General features: G+C 35.1%; 1 protein-coding gene across 2 annotated transcripts; it reads left to right on the top strand.

Annotated features, from left to right (window-relative positions):
- Positions 1–5,509: 5,509 nt before the first annotated feature.
- LOC127838201 (sushi, von Willebrand factor type A, EGF and pentraxin domain-containing protein 1-like) lies at positions 5,510–11,076 on the top strand. 2 transcript variants are annotated; one of them, XM_052365793.1, is made up of 6 exons: positions 5,510–5,667; positions 7,179–7,403; positions 7,902–8,150; positions 8,627–8,830; positions 9,217–9,444; positions 10,161–11,076. In XM_052365793.1, exons 1-6 carry the CDS (start codon positions 5,613–5,615, stop codon positions 10,331–10,333), a joined length of 1,134 nt encoding a protein of 377 aa, XP_052221753.1. In that variant the 5' UTR covers positions 5,510–5,612; the 3' UTR covers positions 10,334–11,076. The 2 variants fall into 2 exon arrangements, with proteins under 2 accessions (XP_052221753.1, XP_052221754.1); XM_052365794.1 differs by lacking the exon at positions 7,179–7,403 and having other exon boundaries at positions 5,530–5,667.
- The last annotated feature ends 429 nt before the right edge of the window (positions 11,077–11,505 follow it).

Below are 11,505 nucleotides of genomic sequence, written 5' to 3'. Positions count from 1 at the left end.
GAATTCGGAAGAACTAATTGGGTGACATCTATAAAGCATGTTGTACCGTTATACATTTGGTTTTGTTTGGATAAGTCAAGAGATAGGAAATTTGGAATTATTCTTAATGTCATTTAAACAAAGATGTATTGATTGCAAAACACAGAACTAGCTTGAAACTCTTGGAAATTCATCAAGATGTGATACCTTCAAACACCTAAAATCTATGTTAAACCTAGAACAATAATTTGTTTATCGATATACACTTTAAATTTCGAATTTCAGTTGCTAGAATCCTTTATTTATGTATATCTGACAAAATATAGGGCTCGGATTCGTAGTACAATGTTTATCATGTAGTATATAGGACTTAGATTCGTTGTACAATGTAAATCATGTAAGATATAGGGCATAGATTTGTAGCAAAATGTATATCATGCAAAATATAAGGCTAAAATTCGTAGCACAATGCATATCATGCAGAATATAGGACTGATATTCGTAGCACAATGTATATCATACAGAATATAGGACTTAAATTCGTAGCACAATGTTTATCATGCAGAATATAGGGCTCGGATTCCTAGCACAATGTCTATCATGCAGAATTTAGGACCCGGATCGCAAAATATAGAGCTCGGTTTCTGTAACGTTCGGGGCATTATTGAATTAATAAAATAATCGAAATTTGTATCATCGAAATAAACCAAATTTCGAACAATCTTCAAACGGTAGTCACGTCTAGATCAACATTTCATTGCCTCGGGTATCAAACGTCAAATAAGTACCGGACACGAGTCCTTGTTACCGTGTTTGTCAAAACATCGGTCAAAGCCGTATATATTCGTTATGTTTCCGTTGTATATTTACGTTTCAGTTGTTAGACACGTGACTTTGTTCAACGCCCATCATAATTAGCACACGATACAATCGACTGTTTCGTTGTTTGTATCTGTATGTTCGACCTAAGTAACTGGGGAGTCTCACGCTCATCACTGGGCATTGCGGAGACACAACTTTTTGTGTCGCGAGTCCGAAAAGGCTGGCTTTTATCTTGTATTTCACGAATATTTGAAAACGTTGTGTAAGAGGGACCGTCAACCAGATTGAAGAAAAAAATTAAAAGCTTTAAAAAACCGTATATTTTTACAATTATTAGTTTATATTGATTAAAATATTACGACTGGTATATTACATTACTTTAAATAAGTTGTTAAGTTTTCATATTTTCAGTATATTCGGTAATAAAACTTTTCTGGGTATGTGTACCAGGTAACTACCAGTTATCTATAAATAACGCAAGTAGATTATTCATCATCGTCACGTAGTAAACCCAGAAATGCCAAATGTGCATGCGTAGTGAATTTTATATATTTTATTTATAAATGATCAATCTTCTTGCGTTATTTATATTGTGTGTATATCGTTATGTAACCTATTTTTGCGATGTACTTTCGATTTCATATCGCAAAATTTTATTACCAAATATACTGAAAATATAAAAACTTAATAACTTTTTTCAAGTAATGTAATATACCATATAATGTAAAAAATACGGTATTTTAGAACTTGTCTTTTTTCGTCACTCTAGTTGACGGTCCTTTTAAAACTAAAAAGCCAAAAATAAAGGCAAAGAAAACTGAAAAGGGCGTTTATGTTATTGTGTTCTCTACAAACTACGTTACATTTTGTAGTACAATGTAAATCACGAATAATATAGGGCTTAGATTCATAGCACAATGTATATCGTGTATAGCATGTATCTTAGATTCATAGCACAATGTATATCGTGTATAGCATGTATCTCAGATTCATAGCACAATGTATATCGTGTATAGCATGTATCTTAGATTCGTAGCACAATGTATATCGTGTATAGCATGTATCTCAGATTCGTAGCACAATGTATATCGTGTATAGCATGTATCTCAGATTCGTAGCACAATGTATATCGTGTATAGCATGTATCTTAGATTCATAGCACAATGTATAGCGTGTATAGCATGTATCTAAGATTCATAGCACAATGTATAGCGTGTATAGCATGTATCTCAGATTCATAGCACAATGTATATCGTGTATAGCATGTATCTTAGATTCGTAGCACAATGTATAGCGTGTATAGCATGTATCTTAGATTCATAGCACAATGTATATCGTGTATAGCATGTATATTAGATTCAGAACACAATGTATATCGTGTATAGCATGTATCTTAGATTCATAGCACAATGTTTATCGTGTCTAGCATGTATCTTAGATTCATAGCACAATGTATATCGTGTCTAGCATGTATCTTAGATTCATAGCACAATGTATATCGTGTATAGCATGTATCTTAGATTCATAGCACAATGTATATCGTGTATAGCATGTATCTCAGATTCATAGCACAATGTATATCGTGTCTAGCATGTATCTCAGATTCTTAGCACAATGTATATCGTGTATAGCATGTATCTCAGATTCATAGCACAATGTATATCGTGAATAGCATGTATCTTAGATTCATAGCACAATGTATATCGTGTATAGCATGTATCTCAGATTCGTAGCACAATGTATATCGTGTATAGCATGTATCTTAGATTCATAGCACAATGTATATCGTGTCTAGCATGTATCTTAGATTCATAGCACAATGTATATCGTGTATAGCATGTATCTTAGATTCATAGCACAATGTATATCGTGTATAGCATGTATCTCAGATTCATAGCACAATGTATATCGTGTCTAGCATGTATCTCAGATTCTTAGCACAATGTATATCGTGTATAGCATGTATCTCAGATTCATAGCACAATGTATATCGTGAATAGCATGTATCTTAGATTCATAGCACAATGTATATCGTGTATAGCATGTATCTCAGATTCGTAGCACAATGTATATCGTGTATAGCATGTATCTTAGATTCGTAGCACAATGTATATCGTGTCTAGCATGTATCTTAGATTCATAGCACAATGTATATCGTGTATAGCATGTATCTTAGATTCGTAGCACAATGTATATCGTGTATAGCATGTATCTTAGATTCATAGCACAATGTATATCGTGTCTAGCATGTATCTTAGATTCGTAGCACAATGTATATCGTGTATAGCATGTATCTTAGATTCATAGCACAATGTATATCGTGTATAGCATGTATCGTATATTCGTAGCACAATGTATATCGTGTCTAGCATGTATCTTAGATTCATAGCACAATGTATATCGTGTATAGCATGTATCTTAGATTCATAGCACAATGTATATCGTGTATAGCATGTATCTCAGATTCGTAGCACAATGTATATCGTGTATAGCATGTATCTCAGATTCGTACCACAATGTATGGCGTGTATAGCATGTATCTCAGATTCATAGCACAATGTATATCGTGTATAGCATGTATCTTAGATTCATAGCACAATGTATATCGTGTATAGCATGTATCTAAGATTCATAGCACAATGTATATCGTGTATAGCATGTATATTAGATTCGGAACACAATGTATATCGTGTATAGCATGTATCTTAGATTCATAGCACAATGTATATCGTGTCTAGCATGTATCTTAGATTCATAGCACAATGTATATCGTGTCTAGCATGTATGTTAGATTCATAGCACAATGTATATTGTGTATAGCATGTATCTCAGATTCATAGCACAATGTATATCGTGTCTAGCATGTATCTTAGATTCATAGCACAATGTATATCGTGTCTAGCATGTATCTTAGATTCATATCACAATGTATATCGTGTCTAGCATGTATGTTAGATTCATAGCACAATGTATATCGTGTATAGCATGTATCTTAGATTCGTAGCACAATGTATATCGTGTATAGCATGTATCTTAGATTCGTAGCACAATGTATATCGTGTATAGCATGTATCTTAGATTCATAGCACAATGTATATCGTGTATAGCATGTATCTCAGATTCATAGCACAATGTATATCGTGTATAGCATGTATCTTAGATTCATATCACAATGTATATTGTGTATAGCATGTATCTTAGATTCATAGCACAATGTATATCGTGTGTAGCATGTATCTTAGATTCATAGCACAATGTATATCGTGTCTAGCATGTATCTTAGATTCATAGCACAATGTATATCGTGTATAGCATGTATCTTAGATTCATAGCACAATGTATATCGTGTATAGCATGTATCTTAGATTCGTAGCACAATGTATATCGTGTATAGCATGTATCTTAGATTCATAGCACAATGTATGGCGTGTATAGCATGTATCTCAGATTCCGAACATACAGAACACAAAAGGTCTTATATTCAACGCACAATTTGCATCATGTAAACTGCTGACTTATACTGGAAGCAAACCGTATTTTAGGACAGCATGACAGTGCAGTCATCACTCATAAACATTTTCTCGAATGACGTATATAAATTGTTTCTTTTGCTATACACGCTACTTATGAAGTTCCATCGTGCATAATTGTACTCAAGAACGCAGTCATTCAACTACTTCGAGTCCTTTGAATTAAGAATGACGTTATCACATTAAAGATGAAGATATTTACATGAAGTTGAAATTAAGTAGATCACTTAAACTCCCTTAACAAAGGTTACTGACTCGTGTGAGGGCTGTTTCATGAGGCCTATTTCACAAGGATAGTTTTTTTTACTAATTCTCGTTACAAAACTTATAATTCTCACACCCTCAGTGTTTCGTGTGAACATGTTTGTCATAAAACTTGTTTTGCGTGATGACCATATACAGTTTTGCTTTCATTGCGAAACAAAATATAGTTTCATTCATGAACTAAATATATATTATTATTTATTATTTTCGCTTGGAGTATACATGTGATTATGACATCATTTTTAAAGATGGGAAAATATGGTTCTTCGCCATTCAGGTCCCTTCTATTGTCAAGGTCAACTGGCCAGTTTCTTATCAACATCGAACGGAAAAACAACAAATAATAATGTAATTGTGATTTAGCAAAAGTTCAAATTGTCTCTCGAGTGTATTCTCGATTATTTATTGATTTCAGCAATGCTTATATTATTCTGGGTATTTGTCAGATGTCGTCATTTCAGGATCATATTGATGAGTAAGTATAACAAGGCCACGAAACTATTGCATACTTTTCTTATATGTAATTGAAATTCGCGCATTGATACACGTGAATACACTAACTTATGTTCCGACAATAATTCATGAATGCGAATCTTATTTAACCAACGTATATAGAAGTGGCGTCTCGACACATGCAGGACTCACTATGAGTAATGAGTAACTATGAACCATAGTTCAATTGTGCATTTATATCTGAATCACTTTTAATAACAGATATTCAGTGCAATTAGGATGACACAAGTCGCTATTACACTTACACAAGAGCATGTCAAGTGTTCATTGATGATCAAAGTGAAAATGAGTTTCATCTGGGACAACTAGGCTTAATGCATGTGCGTTAAATGTAACCCATGTCCATATTTAGTTCGAGTCTTCTACATCAAGATTTAACGCATACTTATGTTCAAGATCACGTAACACTTTACTGAACGACAATCACTTTGGAATGATTCATTCGGTCGGTATAAAATCATGTGCGCAACTTTGTCAGTCATTTAAATAAAACATTTTAACAACATGTGGGGACAGATGATAATCGCTCTAGCCTGTGCTTCGGAGATTTTAGCGCAAGGTAAGAACATTATGTACTTAAAAAAGAAGCCGAGCTCTGAAAAACCAGACGTAACGATAGTACGTTTGGCTTATCCGCACATTCCTATATGGGAAGTCACTTTCCGTCTAAACCGGATTTTTCTTTAAACGAAAGAGACAATTTCTGTGAACGAAAATGTCCATGTAAGGGAACGTGTCGTCCCTGACAAGCCTGTTTGGACATCATAGGCTAATCTGGGACTGCACATTACGCTTATTAAGCCCGGTTCTCCCATAGCGAGGCTTAAATGAATCACGAGATACAACTGTTTACCCGATGGTTGCAAGAAATCGACATGATTTTATATCAATGGTAACTTGTTGTGCTACCTCAATCTTGCTTGAAAGAACATCGTATACGAAGTGAATATGTTTTATTTATTGTCAAGGTTTAGCGAATGTTTTCATATTCCGCAACCGCTTGCCAATTTTAAATACGGCATGTATATTATTCAATCTTCTCAGATCTTGAACCGAATCGCTAAACAAGCGCTTAACATTAAGGACTCTTGAAAAAAAGAACGGTATGTTAGCATGTAGTTTTATCTGGTACTATGTCAAAACTAGGTACTTCAAGTATATCGATATAATATTATGATAACATCAAAGTGAACGTGGTGAATTTTTTGTGACCGCTAACGTGTTAGAAACAAATGGTCAAGGCATGGGCTGTGTTTACAGTAACTTAGCGAACGTTTGATCATGGTTCTCATAGCGTTGTCTTTCTGCTGGTGATTTACACGAATCTCTGTCTGGAATACTTACATATTCTATTTACATATGAACGCAGGATTTGTGTACGTTTTTTTTTCTTTAAATTGTCTTCCACTTTATTTTGTGCCGTTTAATATCATTACGTGTACTGATGACTCGATTATCGTTTGTTTTATAAGTAAATTATATTTCTTATCAAAATCAGCGGTTCGTAAAGGGATGATGCTACTTTTGATTGTTTTAAAACGGTGGCAAGAAATAGGTGCAGCGCGAACTAAAACGACGTTTCGGAACATTATCGCTTGTGTCACTTAGGTTTATTAACATTATTTGATTGCGCGCATGTAAGTATTGACCAGTCACTGGAAGCCAATCAATAACGAAAATCTTGGATTTTGACGTTTTTATATGTGAATTTTATGTTGCTTCTCGTTTGCCTGTTCCATTTTCAGCGAAAATTTGTTCATTGCATTCACTATGCCGAATTGTTATTTTGCGTATATATGTGTGTTGCTCTGGGAAAACGGGGTTTAATGCATGTGCGTCTCGGATAAGTTTGTTCAGACAGAACAAGCTAATCAGGGACGACATTGTCCGTTGCTATGGCATTGTTTCGTTTTAATGAAGTCTTTTCATATAGAAAGTCCTCTTAAGGCCGCAACTGTCGTCCCGTAATAGTCTGTGCGGACTGCACATGCTAATCTGAGACTTCATTTACCGCACATGCATTAAACACCGTCTTCGTAGAGCGAGGCTTAATTTATTATGTTTCCTCAGACTGTGTGATCCCATCGGGTTCGCAGTTTAGCAGGGCTTCTTACCGGCCGTATTACGGGCGGACTGCTTCCGGAAAGACCTTCTACAACGCCGGAGAGCGGCTTATTGTCGGCACGTTGATCCGGGTGGTATGTAACAAGGACCGTCAAGGAGATGCTGTTTTAAACGTCAGCAATCATTTGTGCAGCGCCGGAAATTGGAGACCAGCACTTCCGGTTTGCCAAGGTATATATATATTGTTGGACAATGTGCAGTGTAAAGCATTATTTGAATCATCACTTGTGTTTTCATTTTAGATCTGTATATTTTAGATGGTAAAAATCGATCTCGAAATAAAACAGTTTGATGACATTCAGCATATCCACAATATCCACTTAACAAGCAATACAATGCATATCTGTAGTTTTTATGATATAAGAGATTATTCACAGAATATCATCTGTAGCACTAAATTATAACCTAGTTGTTAGTAAATATATGTGATGACTGAAACATTAAAACCATTAATAATTTATCTTAACTCTGGGGAAACGGGGTTTAATGCATGTGCGTAAGGTGCCGTCCCAGATTAGACTGAGCAGTCCGCACATTCTTATAGGGACGACACTTTCCGCCTTAAGTGGATTTTCGCTAAGAAAAGACTACCTAGAGGCGAAAAATACAATAAAAGCAGAAAGTGTCGTCCATTAAGCCCCGTTTTCACAGAGCACGGCTCAATTTTAGAATATGCGCGGTGCGGAGCGCCCCCTAGGGTTGAGAATGCCAGAGCGTCCGAAAGAATCACGCCCCACATAACCTTTCCCGACCAGACTGTTGTACATTACAAATGTAACGCAGGCTTCGATAAGCGTGGAACCAAGTCGTACGCCAAGTGCGTTGACGGCGAATGGGTGTCAGCCGACGTCATTTGCGTCGATAGGACAACGATAACGTCGGTGAAAAAAGAGAATACAGAAATAACTACTCAAAAAAGTATGTTGATCACAATATAGATCAAAGTGTTTAATGCATAAATCAAGTTTACTGTCAACAAGAAAAAGGAAATTCATTAAGTGATCGAAAGAACCAGCGTTTCTATCGTTCATTCATAATACGAATATTTGAATAGTAATATTTTAATGTTTCTGTAATATTAATAAGCACTAATGAATGGCAAATCAGTCGATTTACTTTTTTCAAATAACTTGTTAAAGAAAATTTTTTTTACATACAATATAGTTTGTAATTTAATTTGATGAGTTTTTTGTTGTATGTTTTAAATCGAATGCACGATATAACTGTATTAAGGACAAAACATATTTTATAAATGATTAAATGTATTCACAAAACAAACATGACGTTGTAAGATGTATTGTTTTCCACATCATCTCAAATGCAGCATTTGCGTGGAACTACTCATTCGTTTATTTATTTTATAGAGTCACTATTGTTATTATTACATTAATCAGATGTTCGCATCCCGATAACTACCGTCAGGACGATACCATTGTGTATAGAACCAGACATCCCACACGGCAAGCTCGTGAAGAACCTCACTTCCGGTTCCTATTACGTCATATGTGACATAGGCTTTAAAGTAATTTCACCGAAAAGTGTCAGTGTCAGATGCTTGAGAGGAGTTTGGAGCGAGCCGATACCGCAGTGCGACATACGTAAGTGAACATCCTCAATGCAATAATTGTATAATCTTGTTACTGAGGTCTAGGAATGAGACAGAACAACAAACTGTTCATTCTCACTACTTCTTACAGTTTGTAGTTCAACTAAGTTTCAGAGGTAACCATGATCAGATACATTCTGTCAATAAAAACAATAATAAGCATGAAATAGCATTTCGTAACATCCGATTGTATGTTCCAGTTTCCCTACAGTACAGATAACAAATAACTATGATTATTATAATAACATATAGCCGCTATTATATTTTAAATAGTTAACCAAAATTATTGCCGTCACTGTCATGAATGAACATTGTTCTATATTAATAGGTTAAATGATTATAAGGTAAAACTTTATTATTTTTTAATTAATCTACCAGTGCGCTGCCCACAGTTGAGTGCCAATTTCACACAATATCAATCGGGTCGATATTCAACCAGAACCGGGTCCGGTTATGCACAGCCCGTCGGTCGGGCATTGAACTCTAGACTCCCCCATAGTGCGGCGGTGAAGATTAATTGCGGTGACGACGCATACCCAACACTCGGAGTTGAAAGAGCATGGTGTCACGAAGGTCGATGGTTGCCAAGGGAACCGATCTGCAAAAGTATGTAAACCATTTAATCAATGGTATCATAAATATAAATGTGTGTAATTCATATTGTTAGAAGAATATTTACTTCAATACTGAATATGGAAAGCGTACACTTTGCAGTGCCGGGGGTATGTATGAACGTGAATGTCATAACAATAATATGGCAGTACTGAATTACAAATATTGAAGATATTTGTATATAAAAAATGAGTTCGAGCTTTTGAACGATATATTCATGAAATACCATAAATGTATTGTATTTCTTGGACGTTTATTAGAGGGAAATGATTACCCCACTATTGTCTCATCTTTTCAACATTCAAATTGACAGTAATATTTAAAGATATTATAAATGCTTTTTTATGTTTGACTTAAACTGAATAACTCTTTATACCATAGAACCAATCTAGAACCACATGTTTGCATATTTAGAACACTATGCTCCTATTTAGAACATTATACTCCTGAAGGACAACAATAAAGACAATTTTGACGATAAATATTTTTCTGGTTGCTATTTTCATATTTCTTTTAAATGAGTCCATCTATGTTGCAGTCACTAGGATTTTGATCCGCCTGTTGTTTCATCCCAGCGTAATATGTCGAAATCTGATACACTGTAAACTGAATAGCTGATAATGCTTTCTGTAAACTATATTCTATCGCAGGCTTGAAGCTTAAAAGGTGTTTTAAATTCATTTCATTAATCTCATTATCGTCTGTTACAGAGTATTGCGCCAGGCCGGCGTCTGTGAATCTCAATGATGCAAATACACAACTTCCGGTTCCGGAACTCGTGATGGATGGTGTCAGTGTAACACAAACTTGCGCGGACGGAAATACCCGAATGAACGATTGCGGCGACGGAAGTTGGCTCCATGGTTTCCTACCATGTCTGTAAAGTGGCTTACTACCGTACGACGATATCGCCATTGATGGAAACCGGAAATAACTGACTAACGTCTTCACAATTCCAGATCTCAGTCTCAAGCCTCATTATCTGAAATGTTTGCTTCATTCAAGGTTAAAAAGTACATTAATTGAGCATTTTAGAGTGGGACTAAATGTCTACTCAATCAAATAGGACCTGCCTGTTTTACATCTAAGGCATCTCATTTGCTGATACAATTTTGACGCATTTGCTTCGAAACTGTAAACGGTGAAATATCCTCATTGAATGAGAGATTAGATTGAGTGTGAAGTATAGGAAACTCAATGTTTTTTCCACCTCAGAAATGTCATTTTCAGATATTGTTTTACCCTTTGTTTTCTGCAATGTAAAATGATAGACTAGTGTGATGCCAGGTAAACGAAAACTCGAAGTTTAACAATAAAGAACGTTTTGAAAATAATTATTTTATACAAGCAAACACAGTATTAATAGGCAGCCACCTTAAAAATGTGTATGTTCTGCACTCTGATTGTAAGTACATGAAAACAAAAGGGACAAATATGCGTTTGTTTGGTGAGACAAATTTTAGATAGTTTGTGACATCGCGTTTGTGTTTATAGGATACAGAGTCCACGGCTATAGCTATAATTCAAAACATTGTTAATTATTGCAAATATTATGTATACTTTTTCATATGATATATTCACAAAGTTTGTACTACATTTTTCATTAATACAATACGGAGAAATGTACTTTGTTTATCTTTATACTTAAGCATGAAGTGCATATGGCGAGCTTTTGTGATTAATCTATGTCCGGCGGTGGCTGCTGGCTACCCATACAAAAAAAACAGGGAATGAAGCACTGCAACAAATCACGAATGTATCACCGTGCTTTATTAGTGAGCGATTATAGTAATACAAATGGCATGCAAATGAGCTAATGTCTCACTATTAATGAATCACCCTTTCTGAGCTGGCTGTTAATAAATCACTAATGTATCACTATCATGGAGTACTAATGGCTCACTCTGCTTAAATGAATCACTAATGTATCACTATCATGGAGTACTAATTGCTCACTCTGCTTAAATGAATCACTAATGTATCACTATCATGGAGTACTAATGGCTCACTCTGCTTAAATGAATCACTAATGTATCACTATCATGGAGTACTAAT

This window comes from Dreissena polymorpha, chromosome 7 (genome assembly GCF_020536995.1).
Source record: "Dreissena polymorpha isolate Duluth1 chromosome 7, UMN_Dpol_1.0, whole genome shotgun sequence".
In the NCBI taxonomy this organism is placed as follows: domain Eukaryota; kingdom Metazoa; phylum Mollusca; class Bivalvia; order Myida; family Dreissenidae; genus Dreissena; species Dreissena polymorpha.
The sequence above is the reverse complement of the archived record's forward strand: the minus strand, read 5'-3'. Positions and strand labels throughout refer to the sequence as shown.